We start from the raw sequence: 17,408 nt of genomic DNA on the forward strand, positions 1-17,408 counted from the left end.
CCTGAGAAAATGGAGGCAGCCCCGGGCCGGTGACTGGCCCAGTGGGGTAGGCGGAAGCCAGACAGGCATCTGCTCTGCAAGCAGGGCCAGGCTGGGGGTCACTCACAGAGCTGAGCCTGTCGAGCAGCTCCCTCTCCGTTTCTGTGTTGTCGCAGTCTCAGTCCTCAGCCACTGCTGCCTCGGGCTGCTCACTCGGTCCCACAGTGCATCTCGGGTGCTCCCAGGAATCCTCTTTTATGCCGGCCCTAAACCTCGAGTCTGTAGTTGCTTTTTTATAGTTGTAGATTAGTTGATCAAAGACTTATTCATTTTTTGTTGCTCTCGTAAATGCAAGTAGCACTCTGGCAGCACAGCACACACCTCTCAGGCTCACGCCGTCTCCTGGCGGCCCCGCTCCTGACCCGTCGCCATCTTGACTCCCTCTCAAATGCTTTTTCTGTATCTATTGAGATAATCATATGGTTATTGTCCTTGATTTTGTTGATGTGGTGTTTCACATTTATTCATTTGTGTGTGTTGAACCGTCTTTGTCTCCCTGGGATGAATCCCACTTGATCATGGTGTATATTTTTTTGATGTGTTACTGTATTTTGATTGCTAGTATTTTGTTGAGGATTTTTCTATATTCATCAGAGATAGTGGCCTATAGTTTTCTTTTTTTGTTGTATCTTTGTCTGGTTTTGGTATCAAGGTAATGCTGGCCTCATAGAATGGGTTTGGGAAAGTGGCATCTGTTTCAATTTGGGGGAATAGTTTGAAGAGAATTGTTATTAATTCCTCTTCAAATGTTTGGTAGAAATCAGCAGCAAAGCCATCTGTTCCTGGGATTTTCTTTGTTGGGATACTGCTGATTACTGCTTTAATCTTGTTGCTTCTTACTAGTCTGTTTGGGTTTTTTATTTCTTCCTGTTCAGTCTTGGTAATTTGTATGTGTCCAGAAATTTATACATTTTCTCCAGGTTTTCAGATTTGTCGGCATATAGTTGTTTTTAGTATTGTCTAATGATTCTTTGTAGTTTCTGGTGTATCAGTTGTAATGTCTCCTTTTTTATTTCTGATTTTTGTTATTTGGGTCTTCTCTCTCTCTCTTTTATTTTTGCTAACCAAACTCCTGTTTTGTCTATTTTGTTTATCTTCTCAAAAACCTAAGTTTTTGTTGTTTCATTGATGTTTTATATTGTTTTTGGTCTCTATATCATTTACTTCTTCTCTGATCTTTTTTTTTTTTTCCTTTTTGTCTTTTTCGTGACTGGTAATGGGATCGCAACCCTCAGTGTCGCGCCCATACCGCGATNTGGTCTCTATATCATTTACTTCTTCTCTGATCTTTTTTTTTTTTTCCTTTTTGTCTTTTTCATGACTGGTAATGGGATCGCAACCCTCAGTGTCGCGCCCATACCGCGATCGGCAATGGGATCGCAACCCTCGGTGTTGCGCCCACACCACGCTCAACCAGTGAGCGGACCGGTCTCTATATGGGATTCGAACCCTTGGCGGGAGCGCCGCCACACTCCCAAGCGCCGCACTCTACTGAGTGCACCACTGGGCCGGCCCCTTCTGCTCTGATCTTAACTTTTTCTTTCCATCTACTAACTTTGGGATTGTATTGTTCTTGTTTTTATAGTTCTTTGACATGTAATGTTAGGTTGTTTGAAATCTTTCTACTTTTTTGATGTAAGCGTTTATTGCAATAAACTTTCCTCTTAGTACTGCTTTTGCAGTATCCCACAGGTTTTGATATGATATGTCCTTATTTTCTTCTTGGACTCATAGGTCATTCAGGAGCATGTTGTTTAATTACCATGTATTTGTATATTGTCTTGAGTTTTGCTTGTTATTAATTTCTTTCAGTCTATTGTGGTCAAAATAGATATTTGAGATGATTTCAATTTTTTAAAATTTGTTGACACTTGATTTGTGACCAAACATGTGGTCTGTCCTGTAGAATGTTCCATGTGCTGATGAGAAGAATGTATATTCTGTAGTTGTTGGATGAAATGTTCTGTAGCTGTCTGCCAGGTCTATTTGTTCTAAAGTGTAGTTTATTTTATTTGTTTCTAAGTTTATTTACATAAATAAATATATATATATATATTACTTATTTAGTTTTACATTCTATGATGTTTTGGAGCAGTTGGGGGGATAGGGCGAGGGCAAAGGGCAAGGAAATAGGTGGGAGAAGGAGGAATGAGGAGGGGAAGGGTTGAGGCCTGTGGTACCCCTCTCATTCCTGAGGGATACGAGAGGGCTTCCGGCAGTGGCTTGGTCATTGCTGGGGTGGGTGCAGATGTCAGGGGAGTGTGGCCGAAGCTCTCGCTGCTCCCTCTCCCCCCAGCTCAGGAGAGCCCAGGGAGCTTCCTGCAGCGGCTCAGTGGTCATCGCTGGGCTGGTTGTGGATGTTGTGGGGATGTAAAGTTTAGTTTAAATCCTGTGTTTCTCTGTTGATTTGTTGCCTGGATGATCTGTCCAGTGCTGAAAGATGGGTGTTCAGGTCCACCACTATTATCGTATTGGGATCTATTTATTTCTTTAGGTCTGATAGTATTTTCTTTATATACCTGGTTCCAGTGTTCCAGTGTTGGCTGCATATATATTTATGATTGTTATATCTTCTTGCTGGATAGATATCTTTATCATTATATAGTGGCCTTCTTTTTTGTTTTTATAGTTTTTGGTTTAAAATCTATTTTATCTAATATAAGAATAGCTACTCCTGCTTGTTTTTGGTTTCCTTTTGCATGGTATATCTTTTTCTGTCCGTTCACTATTTGTTTGTGTATGTCTTTACAGGTGAAGTGAGTCTACTGACAGCATACACTTGGGCCTAGCTTTTTAATCCAATCCATCAGTCTGTGTTTTTTGACAGGGGAGTTTAATTCATTGACATTTAGGTTGTTACTGAGAGGTATTGTCTTACTCCTGGCATTTTATGGCTTTTTGTTTAGATTTTTTAAATACCTTTTGTTCCTTTCTTCCCATTTTATTATTCGTCTTCAATGTTTGTTGGTTTTTGAGGTGGTAAGATTTAGTTTATTTTTTCCTTCTCATTTGCATTTGTGTTTTACCAGGGGGTTTTGTTCTTTTTTGTATATTTGTGATAGTGATTATTGTTTTTTGGATTCCAGGTACAGGACTCCCTTGAGAATTTCTTGGACTTGTCATGTGCTGGTGCACTCAGTGCACTCTTGCAGTTTTTGTTTGTCTGGGAAATACACTATTTCTCCCTCATTTCTGAAGGATATCTTTGCTGGGTATAGAATTCTTGGCTAGCAGTTTTTTTCTTTTAGCATTTTGAATATGTCATCCCGTTTCCTTCTTGCCTTTAGAGTTTAGGTTGAGAAGTCTGATGTTATTCTGATGGGTGCTCCATTATAAGTGACTTGGCACTTTTTTCTTGCTCCTTTTAGGACTCTCTCTTTGTCTTTGAACTTTGCCAGTTTGACTGTAATGGTCTCAGAGAGGATCTTTTTGGATGGAATCTGTTTGGGGATCTTTGAGCTTCCTGGCTCTGAAGGTCTGTGTCTTTCCCTATACCTGGGAAGTTTTCTGTTATTATTTCACTGGGTAGTTTTTCAATATCTTTACCTTTCCCCACCCCTTCTGGAATAATTATGAGTAATTCAGATGTTTGTGCACTTAAGGTTGCCTGCTGTCCCTCTTAGACTTTCTTCATTTTTTTAAAATTCTTTTTTCCTTTTGTCTGCCTGGATTATTTCATAAAGACCGTCTTCTTTTTTTTTTTTTTTTTTCCTTTTTGTCTTTTTTACTGACCGGTAANCGCGCTCAGCCAGTGAGCGGGAACCAGTCTCCACATGGGATCCGAACCCTCGGCAGGAGCGCCGCCGCACTCCCAAGCGGCACACTCTCCAGTGCGCCACCGGGCCAGCCCAAAGACCGTCTTCTTAATCAGAAATTTTTTCTTCTGCTTGCTCTAATCTGCTGCTTAAGCTCTCAGTTGTGTTATTTCATTGAATGAATCCTTCAGTTCCAGGATTTCTGCTACATTCTTTTTTAAGGTATTAATCTCTTTGTAAATTTCCTCCTTTGTATCCTGGATATTTTTTCTCATTTCATTTTGTTGTCTGAGTCTTCTCTTATCTCACTGTTTCCTTAAGGTTGTTACTTGGAATTCCTTTTCAGTCATTTCAGGGGTTTCCCGTTCTGTAAGGTCTGGTATTGAGAAGTACTACATTGATTTTGTGGTGTCATACTTTCTTGCTTTTTCGTATTTCTAGGATCTCTATGTTGATTTCTGGTCATCTGGTGGATCAGTTGCCTCTATTACTCTGGAGTGGACTTTTATGAGAAAGACTTCCTCCTCTATTTCCAGGCTCCTCTAGTGACTTTCCTTGTGTCAAAGCAGTCAAATATGTGGCAGGCCACCAACATGGTGGTTATGGTTGCTGTAATGGCAGCAAATTGTCCTTGTATTAGTAAAATCTGTGGTGGTGGCTATTATGGATCACCTTTGCGGAAGTGGTGCAGTATCTCCTGGTCATGGTAGCACTAGTGACTTCTGTGTGGGCGGGGTGAAACCTGCCCAGGGCTTTTCCCGCCTGGGCCTCCCGGTTTGCTTGCTAAGTAGTAAAAATTTAAGTAGAGGTCTGTGTATTAACGAACCATGGTTACATATTTCCAAGTTATGCTTTTTTAAACCCAAAGCACTCAGTTTACTTTGCCACCTGATGGATTTTTTTTCCTAATCCACCCGTTTACTTGACTTGCCACCTATTAGAGCCCATAGTGGTTTAACAACCATCTATCTTGTGTTGAACTCAAAGCTCTAGACTCCTGATATTGGTGATTGGCACCTCATTACCCATAGCTTCTGTGTGAACTGCCCACTCTGGTTTTAACCTCTGTGAATTTCTCGTAAGCTCAGCTATGCATTTGGATTCCCCCCCTCCACTAGTATTTACTTTGTTTTATACAAAAAGGGTTTCAGATTACCCAGTTGTCTGTATTGCTGGAAATGGAAGTCCTATAGATTCTTTATAATTTTGCACATTGTTACTCTGGATGATTCTGATTTGGAAACCTGTAGTATCTGGGCAGGTTTTTATTCCTAGTTCTGTCTGTTGTGTTTGGCTACTGAATCGTATGTATTTATTTGAGTATTGGTGGGGAGGGGGTTTTCATAGACCTGTAGAAGAAAATAGTGATAATTTCGAATGTTTCAAATTATACAAATGAATGGTTTCTTTCTGTACCAGGTAGTAGAACTGCAAAATAGATTATCTGAAGAAGCAAAGAAAGCAGATAAATTAGATTTTGAATATAAGCGGCTAAAAGAAAAAGTTGACAGTCTTCAAAAAGAAAAGGATGTGAGTATATGTATTAGGCATTTTGGTTTTGAGCATTGCTAAAATTGAGGCAGCAATATTTAATTCATGTTTTGACTACATTAGTTTCTTCTGTTTATGAGTAAAAAATTAGATATTTACTTTTGGCAGCTTGCTGGTACAGGGATTATTTTTAAATTACAGAAGATTCATTTGTTTTTCAGAAATTGATCTGAAATAAAAGATAAAAAGTGTGTTTTTACTTCTATTCTAATTTATTTTATGTATATTTATCTTTTGTATCATTGTTGCCTCTTTTACATTGTTCTGCTCATGACTTTCTATAGATTTATGTAGCTTTTCTGTTTTCTGTGTGGTTAATATAGAGGACACTTCTTTTTGTTGTATAGCATATTTTGAATCTTTAAAAATGTTTTTACTTTGTCATGATTTATAAATATTTAAAGTCTTTGTCCTTTGATCTTTAGTGTTTAATGAAAGGAATGTTAAGAAATTAGTTACTTATTGCTAAGGGTGAGTATAGAGTTTTGTTTGTCATGATTTTTTTTTTGGTGGGTAGCCTGTACAGGGATCCTTGATGTTGGTGTTACATTCCCATGCTCTAACCAATTGAGCTGTCCATCCAGCTTTGTTTCTAATGATTAACTGTGTATAACATATTGCTTTGCTATACACAGTTATGCACAAAGTAGCATATACACACATAGTACTGTATACACATAGTATTCAGTATTGTTAAATGGAAAAAATTGTCTTAATCTTTTCCTTTTTTTATGACCTTTCCATAAAAGATCAAAAGGTAAAACATGTCCATATTCACTATTGTTTATCATTCTGTTAGATAAGGCAAAGATGAATTTATGAGTAAATTTGTAAAACTTGAGGTTAACCTTCCTTGTTTTTATGTCCCCCCAGAGGTTGAGAGCAGAAAGGGATTCTCTGAAGGAAACCATTGAAGAGCTTCGCTGTGTACAGGCTCAGGAAGGGCAGCTCACTACTCCAGGTGAAAACATTTTAGTAGCCCAAGCAAGATGATTTATTTATAATGATATCAGTAAAAGGAATAGGTTTACCTTAAGATAATTGTACTAATAGATGAAAATGAAGAATTGGTGAATAGGCAATAAAATTGATATAAATTTTTCAACTGTTACTCAGATTTTAAGACAGATAGCTATAGTTGTGGAACTAGGTTTACTTGTCTACTTTAAAAAATATTTAAGGCTTTAAGTGTTATTAGGTTAAAAGCATAATAAACATTTGTGAAATCATCTGTCTTAAAGTTTTATTCTGAAAAATTTTATTCTGAAAAGTTTCTTATGATCTCTTTAAAAGTATATCAGACTGTCTAAATCAGTGTTTTTTCCAGCTGAGAAAAGTGAGGTGGGTATTAATCCATTAAGGGATGATCTCAAGTAGAAAACTGCCCTTTCCTACATGAAAGGGGCAGCACGTAGCTGAATGTGTACCCTTTACTACTTTGGGCTCCCAGTGGAGAACTGTGAGGACTGGTTGACAAATGACATGCAGCCTCATGGTTAGTTCACTCCCACACTACAAGACAGCCCTTGGCTTTTAGTTACCCGAAACTGGAATTTTTGCTTTCCTCTGACTACAGCCTCCTATTTTCTCTCCTCATTTCTTCTAACAGACCTGCTTGTCTACTTCATTTCACCTTCTAACCCCTTCTCTGTTGTCTCTATTAATCAACTCTCCTTTGACTATTTTCCCAGTTTATCCAGACTGCATATCAATCATTTTAACAGTATTGTCTTTCCTTATTCTCTTGACCTGTTTCTAGACCATGCTTGTCAAACTCTATTTCAGATAGCCTAAAGTTTTTTTTTCCCTCCTCTATTCCAAATTAACAAGGCAAGCTATAGAAAATTATATATGTTTCTCGATTGTCTTCACCAAAAATACATTATTTCTAATTATAATTTGATCCTCATTGCTTCCTGGCAGTTTTTCCAAAGTTTTAGGAATCTAACCTGAACCTCAACCCTTTTACTCTCAGCTCCCATATCATCTAGAAAAGATAGGCCATCTCATGTGAACTCTCATATTTGTTTCTTTGCTACTGTATGAGTGTGTGTGTTTTAACCTTCTTTATGTACATATCTTTTGACCTAGCAATTTTGCTTTAGGAATTTACCTTAATGAATTAAAGCATTGTTTCTAATAGTGAAATTTAGAAACAACCTAAAAGTTCAACAGTACAAGAATGGCATTCTCATTCAACTCTCTGCTGTAGAGCCATTAAAAAGCATGAGGTATATCTTGTATGAGGGTGCTTCAAAAAGTTCATGGAAAGATTTGTATTATCTTTTAATTCCACTTTTCCATAAACTTTTTGAAGTACTCTTGTATATGCCTGACACAGAAAGAAGCATATGTTATAAAAAAAAAAAAAAAGTGTGTGACACCATTCTTAATAAACTCTCTCAGTAAACTAAGAATAGAAGGAAACTTCCTCAACCTGGTGAAGGGCATCTAAGAAAAAAACCATAGCTCGGGCCGAGCCCGTGGCACACTTGGGAGAGTGCGGCGCTGACCTCATACTTAATGATGAAAGACTGCATGCTTTTCTCCTAAGATCAGGAGCAAGGCAAGATGTTCACGTTGCTGCTTCTGCTCAACATGGTATCAGAGGTTCTAGCCAGCGTAATCGGGCAAGAAAAATAAACAAAAAGCATCCAAGATTGGAAAGGGAGGATGAAAAAAAAAATCAAAGATCTAATCAATGAGTTCAACAAGGTCTCAAGATACAAGATTAGTATACAAATACCAATTATATTTCTGTATACTACCAGTGGACAATTTGAAAATGAAATTACAGTAGTATCAAAAAGAATAAAATGCGGGCCGGCCCGGTGGCACACTGGATGGTGCGCCACTTGGGAAGCGCGGCGGCGCTCCCGCCTGAGGGTTCGGATCCCACATACAGACCGGTTCCCGCTCACTGGCTGAGCGAGGCGCGGGAGCAACGCCGAGGGTTGCAATCCCGTTGCCGGTCCCCGGTCCGGTACGGGGGCAACACTGAGGGTTGCAATCCGTTGCCGGACACGGAAAAAGACAAAAGACAAAAAAAAAAAGAATAAAATGCTTAGGAATAAGTTTAACAAAGAAATGCATGACTTGTACACTCAAAACTATAAAACATTGCTGAGATAAATTGAAAGAAGATCTAAATAAATGGAGAGACATTCCATCTTCATGTTTTGGAAGATTCAGTGTACTTAAGATTTCAGTTATGAGCTGTATAGGTCATATTGGTCTGAAGGTTCAATGCAATTTCAGCCAAAATCTCAGCAGACATTTTTATAGAAATTGACAAGCTGATCATAAATTTGTGGGAAAGTATAAAGGAATCAGAATAACCAAAAAAAATCTAGAAAAAGTTGGAGAAGTCACATCCTGATTTCAAAATTTATTGTAAAACTACTTTGAGGCTGCATGGGACTTGCATAGTTACAGAGATCCGTGTAATACAGCATATTAATAGAATGCAGGGAGGCAAACACATGATCATCTCAGTTGATGCAGAAAAGGTATTTGACAGAATCCAGTACTCATTCATGATTTTTAAAACTCAATAAGCTAGGAGTAGAAGAAAATTTTCTCAACATGTTAAAGACCATATATGAAAAACCCATAGCTAACATGGTAAAAGACCAAAAGCTTTGTCCATGAGATCAGGAATAAGACAAAGATGCACACTCTCACCACTTCTATTCTACATGGTACTGGAAGTGCTAGCCAGAGCAGTTAGACAAAAGAAGAAAAAAAGCTGGACCTTTACCTTACACCATGTATAAAAGTTAACTCAAAATGGATCAAGGACCTAAACCTTAGAGCTAAAATTATAAAGCTTTTAGAAGAAAACAGAGGGAAATCTTCATGACATTGGTTTTGGCAGTGCTTTCCTGGAATTGATACCAAAAGGACAAGCAACAAAAGAGAAAATAGATAAATTGGATTTCATCAAAATTAAAAACTGTCTTGCATCAAAGAACACTTCCAATTTAGTGTGGGCAGTCCACAAAGTGGGAAAAATATTTGCAGATCGTACATTTGGTTGGTAAAAGATTAATATCTAGAATATATAAAGAATTTCTGCAGCTCAACAACAACAAAAGCCAAATTCACACATGGGCAAAGGACAAGAGTGGACATTTTTCCAAAGACAATATACAAATGGCCAATATGTGCGTGAAAAGGTGTTCGACATCATTAGTCATTAGGAAAATGCAAGTCAGAACCACAATGAAATATCACTTCACATCAATTAGGATAGTTATTAACACCCCCTGCCAAAAAAAGGGAAGATAAGTGTTGGCAAGGATGTAGAGAAATTTGAACCCTCGTGTATTGCAGGTGGGAATGTAAAATAGGGAAGCTGCTGTGGAAAAGTTTGATGACTCTTCAAAAAGTTACACATAGAATTACCATATGATTCAGCAATTCCATTCCTAAGTATATGAGGGTATTTTAAAAAGTTTGTGGAAAAACAGAATTAAAAGATAGTGCAAATCTTTCCATGAACTTTTGAAGTACCCTCATATACCCAAAAGAATTGAAAGCAAGGACTGAACCAGATAGTAGCATTATTCACAATAGCCAAAAGGTGTCCATTGAAAGATGAAGGAATAAACAAAACATGGTATATACATACAGTGGAATATTATTTAGCCCTAAAAAGAAGTGAAGTTCTGATAAATGCTGCAACTTTAAAACATTACAGTAAGTGAAGTAAGCCAACACAAAAAGATAAATATTATGTGATTCCATTTACATGTGGTGTCTAGAATGGGCAAATCATTGAGACAGACAGAAAGTAAGATAGAGGTTACCAGTGGATAGGCGAGGGATGAATGGGGCTTAATGGTTACAGGATTTCTCTTTGAGTAGTGAAAAAGTTTTGAGAATAGTGTCTTAGTCTGTTTGCTGCTGCTGCAACAGAATACCATAGACTGGGTACCTTATACGAGGGAGCTTCTAAGAGTTTATGGAAAGATTTCTATTATCTTTAATTCTATTTTCCATAACTTTTTGAAGTACCCTAATAAAGAAGAAAAGTTAATATGATTCACAGTACTGGAGGCTGGGAAGTCCAAGAGCATGGCGTTGGCATCTGGCGATGCATGTCATTTTATGGCAGAAGGATAAGCAAGGCCATGAGACAGAGAGGAAATCAGTCCAAACTTTACCCTTTCATCAAGAGCCCACTCCAGCGATAGCTAACTCACTCCCTAACCCACTCCCAAAATAACAGCATCAATCCTTTCATGACAGCACAGCCCTCATGACCTAATCATCTCTTAAAGGCCACACCTCTTAATGTTACAATGCCAATAAATTTTAACATGAGTTTTGGAGCAGACATTCAAACCATAGCAAATAGCAGATAGTGGTGATGGTTATGAAACATTTTTGCCGTTCAGTTGAGGACTTAAAAATAGTTAAAATGGGGCCGGCCTGGTGGCGCACTGGATAGTGCGCCGCTTGGGAAGCGCAGCGGCGCTCCCGCCCGAGGGTTCAGATCCCACATACAGACCGGTTCCCGCTCACTGGCTGAGCGAGGCGCGGGAGCAACGCTGAGGGTTGCAATCCCGTTGCCGGTCCCCGGTCCGGTACGGGGGCAACACTGAGGGTTGCGATCCGTTGCCGGACACAGAAAAAGACAAAAGACAAAAAAAAAAAAATAGTTAAAATGGTAAAAAGCAATAATAATATTGTAAGACTACTGAGACATGGTCTTTTACTTGTGAAAAACAATGATCTTAGCTGTTAATGTTAATGTTCAAAGTAGGGTTTCATTTAGAAATTGTATGGCTTAGGGCCGGCCCGTGGCTCACTCGGGAGAGTGTGGTGCTGATGACACCGAGGCCACAGGTTCGGATCCCATATAGGGATGGCCGGTTGCTCACTGGGTGAGCGTGGTGCTGACAACACCAAGTCAAGGGTTAAGATCCCCTTACCGGTCATCTTTTTAAAAAAAAAAGAAATTGTATGGCTTAACTAAAGGAGGTAGTTGTGCTTCTACTAACTGTATACTCATGTTTGTATATCTACAGGGCTAATGCCTCTGGGAAGTCAGGAACCTTCAGACAGTCTGGCAGCAGAGATTGTTACACCTGAAATCAGGTAAGGAGATTGTGATGTTCACAGTCATCTGCATAGTGTTCCCGGAGTAAACTTACTCCTCTAAAATCAAAAGAGGACCAGTTCCCTGTTCTTTATTACTGACACTTTCAATATGAACTCAATATTAAATTTCCATGTTTTCAGCATGTTAGAAGCTTTCTTCAACAGGCTCAACAGAGAATTGATTTTCTTGCTTCAGGAGGACAATCTATCACACATACAAAGCAAATATATCCTGAGCTTAGACATCCTCAGCAAACATTTAGCAGTGAGAACACTTAGTCCAAAGACAAAGGTTATGCTTAACTATCAGGTTGCAAAGTAATTAATTACTAAGACTTAGCTACTAACAAATGGAGTATTCTGGGAATGATAGAATGGTATAGATAGGAGGACATCTTTCCCCATCTCTACATTCTTCCCTAATAACGCCTTCCACTTGTATTTTGTCATAGCATTTAAAAATTACATTTATTTCAATACATACCTAGTTGTATGTAAAAAATGAAAAATGGGGTGTGAGGGGGTAGAGAGGAAGGCATCAAATGTCCAGCAGAAGAGAAGGATTAATCCTGAATGTTGCTTTTACCTTTTTTGGGCCTATTTGCCCCTTTTGAAAATGGACACCGGCTTTGATTATTCAGAACATCTCTTGAGGTATTAAATGAAATAATGATTGTGTAAGAGTTTTATAAACTGTAAAAGTTGAAAAAAGCATTCAGATACTTGTTGAATAAATGAAGATGATTTATTGTTGGAATTTACTAAAGAAGGACAAGAGGAGTATAATGCAATACCAAGTCTGGAAGCATCTTGTGTACCTGTTACTTTTCTGTCATCTGATACACTGCTTTATAATTGGATCAATAAAATTAGTTGAACAAATGGGCACTTATTACTTATGAATACTTAGAAATGGTTATGCTGAAAAAACAATTTTTAAGGAAGCTTATTGGTATTGCAGTTGTGTTTCTAAGCTAAGAAAAGAACAATGACAATGGTTCAACAAATATGCTTTTCTTCGTGTGACTAGACACAAATTAAAATGTGGTCTGTGTGCAGAAGAGCTGTGAAGAAAATGAATGATGAATGGGACTGGAAGGTCTGCAGCATATGTCACAGACAGTGGGTTAATATTTGATACTTTTCATTGATGTTAAGGGTGTGGAGAAATTGGAAACCTCATAAACAAGGGGTAAAAGATTAACGTGGTCAAACTTCTTTTGAGCAGATTGGCAGATTTTCTCTATTGTCTAAAAATGTACCCATTTTTTGACCCAAAATTTACTTTTCTGGGAATTAATTCTAAGGAAATAACCAAGGATATACACAAAGGTATATTTATTATATTTATAAAGCTGATCAGTATTAACATGTTAAGGCTCAGAATTGGTAACAATCTAAATACCCAATAATTGGGCATTGATTAAATAATGATTTATTACTATATTTTAGCACCATGTTATTTAAAATGTTAAAGTATAATATTTAATTATATGAAGAGCTGAAATTTCAAGTGCAGATACCAGGTACCAGTGTACCTAAATGTGATCCCATTTTTAAAATATGTATGTGTATATTTATGCATAGAATTAAAAGGCTGTATTTCAGCAATAGTCATTTTGCACCAATAGAGTTATGGAGGGTTTGTATTTTCATTTATCTTTTTTTCCCTATGATGAGTGTGTTGACTTTGTAATTGAAAAATATGACGTCAATATTGCCCATGTTCATAATATGTCAAGTTCTGTATAATTTCTTGAAGCGGGTCAAAAATTTGACTCTCATCTTCTCAGTAGCCAAAGTAAAAGTACTTTATGAGATTTTTAGTGTTTACAAAATAAGAGCAGATTTTTGTGTGTGTGTTTGTTTCTCATTCTGATTTGGTTTTTCTTTTTCCACGAGAAGCACAGTTTTGTATAGTATCTGTTATGCAATACTACTATCTTCATGGGGCCCTCTAAAGGTGACCCTGTATAAAGTAAGGAACGAATTATATCTTCAATAACTGTGAGTGCTTCATGTGAATTTATATTCAATTCTATCATCCCTACAGTACATACAGTGTCAAGTTCTGTGTGGTTATTGCTTTTAACATCCCTCAGTGTAAGCTTTTGGCGTAGCATGAGGAGCCCAAAGCAGTGCAGTCCAATAACCTGACTCTAGTAGTCTGACTGGTTCTGAGAATATAATTTTACGTATTTATAGGAATGGGTGGACTGCATATCTTGAAGGCAGTGGTCATTCAGTATAATATCTTGCCACCACACAAAGAAAAAAAAGAAAAGAAAATCTTGCTACCAAATGACTAGTAATTTAAGAATGTAGCATTAGAGGTCATGTTTTCTTTTGAGAACCAAAGAACAAATAAATAATGACATTTATGGGTTAAATATTTAAATCAGAAAGGAAATAGGATTTTGAAATCTCGTGCATTACAAATCATGATCTTTAGAGACTCTGTTGTCTTTAGATTATCCATTCTTATAATACCTGAAGAGTAAAGTCTTAGTTATAACAGAAGCGAAGTTCTTTGTTTTTCATCTCTATTCTATTTATTAGATCTCTAACAGTGCATACCTAGATTTTGAGACCTGTATTGTATTATTGTACCAGATAATCAGTTTTTATTTTGCATGTTTAGGGAGAAACTTATTCGTCTTCAGCATGAGAATAAGATGTTAAAACTTAACCAAGAGGGTTCAGACAATGAAAAAATTGCCTTATTGCAGAGCCTGTTGGATGATGCAAATCTGCGCAAGAATGAACTGGAAACAGAGAACAGGTAGATTGTACACGGGGCTGCATCCAGCCAGGGCTTTCCCTATTTGCTTTGATTTGAAGGTTTGAATTATGGTTTGAAAACTGATTACATACTATTGTATTTCTTTCTAAGAGTACTTTAATTTGTTTCTCCGCTTTTGGGCAGACTTGCCAAAAAGTGTTGTGCCTCTTTATAACAGCATTATCTTCTTTATTTCTTCAAGCAGAATGAAACCAAAGCCCACCACTTACCCTTTATTTTTTTCTTTTTCTTTTCTTTTTTTTTTTTTTTTTGTCTTTTTCGTGACCGGTAAGGGGATCACAACCCTTGGTGTGGTGTCGCCCACATCACACTCAGCCAGTGGGCGCACCGGCCATTCCGATATAGGATCCGAACCCGTGGCGGGAGCGTCACTGCGCTCCCAGCGCTGCACTCTCCAGAGTGCGCCACGGGCTCGGCCCACCACCACTTACCCTTTCTAATCACTGATTAAAACTGGAGGATTAAACACAAACCTGGTCATTAATTCACAGTCTTTCACAATAATTTCAATTTCTATTCATGATCAGGATAATAAAGTTTACCCTGTTCTCACAGACCACTGTTTCAAAGGATTCATTGATGTAGGGAAAGCTGTAGATTTCATCAAAATTGAATTGACAAAGCATTTTTTTTTTCTAATCTGTTAGTTATTGTGACCCTAAAGGGAAATGATTCATCTTAAGAACAAATCAATTATTTGGAGAATTTTTTAATTATTTTTTTCATTTGACCTTGTATAACTTTATTTTTTTTTTTGTAACAGCTTTATCAAGATATAATTCATATACCATACAATTTACCATTTTTTAATAATATGCATTACAATGAACTGTTGAAAACAATAGTGTTCTTTTTAAAAAAATTTTTATTGAATCATAATTGATTATACATATTTTTGGGGTTCAGCATTGGCATATTTTGATCAAATCAATATTACTAGCATATATATTGTTACAAATTGTACTTATTCTTTATGCCCCTTGTCCAATATCTCCCCATCCCCCTCTCCCTCCCCCCCCCCGCCACCTCTGATAACCCTAGATTTCTTCTCTCCTTCCAAAATAGTAATGCTTACTCTATTGATTTGTTGCCTAGATGATCTGTCCAATGCTGAGAGGTGTGTTCAGGTCCCCTAATATTATCATAGAGCAGATGCTTCTTCTGTCACTCTGGAATGGGCTTTGTGGAGAGAGACATCCTGTTCTTTTTTTGGTCTCTGCTGGTAACTCTCCTTGTGTCAATGCACTCCATTGGCTGGTGGACTATCTGCATGGTAGTTGTGGCATCTAGCTGCTTTTACAGCAGCCGTGATTATTGTATTGTCTGTGGTGGGCCACCCACACGGAGGTGGTGTTTTTGGCATGCTCCTAACCTAGTTGGTGGTGGTGATGGCAGTGTGCCTGGTTGTGGGAGGGAGTCCAGTCCCTGGGTCCATGCCTCTAGACCCCAGGCAGGCCCCATGGAGCTGGCAGTATGCCTGGTTGTGGGTGGAGCATCTGGTCCCAGCAATGGTGTTCTTAAGTATCTGAAATAGAAAATTCAAAACTGTCAGAAGAGATGCAGAAATGAAATAAAGAGAAAAAACTTAGGTCATCATGAGAAATGAGTTTTGATCTTGATTTCAATCTCCCATAACAAAGTCTGTCAAAAAATTGAATGATAATTACATATTTAACAAGTTGCACAAGACATATAAAGATTATACCCTAAAAGATTTACATAAGGTTAATATTTGATTAAATATTTACATGGTGCTTTGCAGAGACTGCTTAATAGTCTTTTTTTTTTTTTTTTGATTCTTTAAAAAGATAACAATATTTGCAAACCTTTATCTAGACTGACCAAGAAAAAAGGAGAGAATACAGAAATTAAAATCAGAAGTAAAGCAGGGGCATGGTAGAGCAGTTGCTTCTTCTGTTATGCTGGAGTGGGCTTTGAGGAGAAAGACGTCCTCTTCTTTTTGCAGTTTCCGCTGGTGACTCTCCTTGTGTCATTGCGGTTGAGTGTCTGGCTGGTCACTGTAGCTACCACTGTGGTGTTAAGCTGCTTTTGTGGCAGCTGTGGATGTGGCATGCTCCTTGCATGTCTCTCCATGGGGGATGCTGCCCTTGGCTTCTGCCTAGGATCCTGGGCGTGCTCTGTTTCTTGCCCGTTTCAGGCAGAGGGGTCTGTCCCTTGGCTCCTGCCTAAGGACCCTGGGCATGTATTTTGAGAATTTAGAATCTGTGGATTTAACATGAAAATCACTTTTCTGCTTGCAAGTTTTCAGCATATTACATTATATAGAGTTACTTTAAAATCAGTAGCTTACTCTGACAGTGGTTACTTTTACGTTTGTAACTGTCTTTTTGTTCTTCTCCTTTTTGGAAATGTTTCTTAGATACCAAATATACAGTGTTTTTCCTTTGTCTTAGTGCTGTGATATTCATTCTGTCATTTTTTAGGGATTTGACATTTTATTAACAGTTTTATAGTTTGCCTGATATTACAGAATCTTTGTATATTATGCCTAATTGATTTGGCAATTTCTAGGTGAGAGTCAATCTTGTGAGTCAAACTTGTTATGACAATATTGTTATGACAATATCTTACATTTCTTCCTAGATGAAATTTTTAAAGCTGCTGAGGAAGAGTCAGCAAACAGTATAAGTTGGTGTAAATACCACGTAATAGTAAGAGCATCATTAAGAATAAACAGAAGGAGAAACTTTTCACATCAATTCTTAGGAGCATAGAGTATTAGTGACTTTTTTATGTACTTAGAAGAAATGGAGAAGGTGGAGGAAGGGGGATTATAGGAACAGCTGCCCATCATGCAGTCCCTGTGGTGAAAGGGTCTTGTGTTCACTGCGTTAATCCTTTGCTTTGGGGTTGTTTTAACCATCTTAGTTGGGAAAACCTCTCCCTACCCTAAATTTTTTTTCAGTGAAATATGCCCCTAACGTCCTGTATAGTGCTTTACATTGTTTCTCACAGGCTTTATTTACAATTATGTTCTTTTCTCATGAGAAACAGAATAGCTAGTTGTCAATCATAGAGGATCAGTGTATGTAGATGACTAATGGCCTCACAACTTCCTGTGTTATCTACAGCTGTTAACAACTTAGTGTTGTGTTTGTTCCTCAAATTACAACACTTATGATAATTTACCT

At 37.8% G+C, this 17,408-nt stretch overlaps 1 protein-coding gene across 1 annotated transcript in view; it reads left to right on the forward strand.

Moving 5' to 3' along the window:
- The first annotated feature begins 4,457 nt into the window (after nucleotides 1-4,457).
- Nucleotides 4,458-17,408, forward strand: part of LOC103607476 (protein Hook homolog 3-like) — a 33,287-nt gene continuing 20,336 nt past the window's right edge. The window contains exons 1-5 of the mRNA XM_008591975.1: nucleotides 4,458-4,568; nucleotides 5,214-5,324; nucleotides 6,219-6,306; nucleotides 11,381-11,450; nucleotides 14,095-14,235. Of these exons, the coding sequence (XP_008590197.1) occupies nucleotides 4,458-4,568; nucleotides 5,214-5,324; nucleotides 6,219-6,306; nucleotides 11,381-11,450; nucleotides 14,095-14,235 (521 nt within the window). The remainder of the gene's footprint in view (nucleotides 4,569-5,213; nucleotides 5,325-6,218; nucleotides 6,307-11,380; nucleotides 11,451-14,094; nucleotides 14,236-17,408) is intronic.

The sequence above is a fragment of the Galeopterus variegatus genome, unplaced genomic scaffold (genome assembly GCF_000696425.1).
Source record: "Galeopterus variegatus unplaced genomic scaffold, G_variegatus-3.0.2 Scaffold7457, whole genome shotgun sequence".
In the NCBI taxonomy this organism is placed as follows: domain Eukaryota; kingdom Metazoa; phylum Chordata; class Mammalia; order Dermoptera; family Cynocephalidae; genus Galeopterus; species Galeopterus variegatus.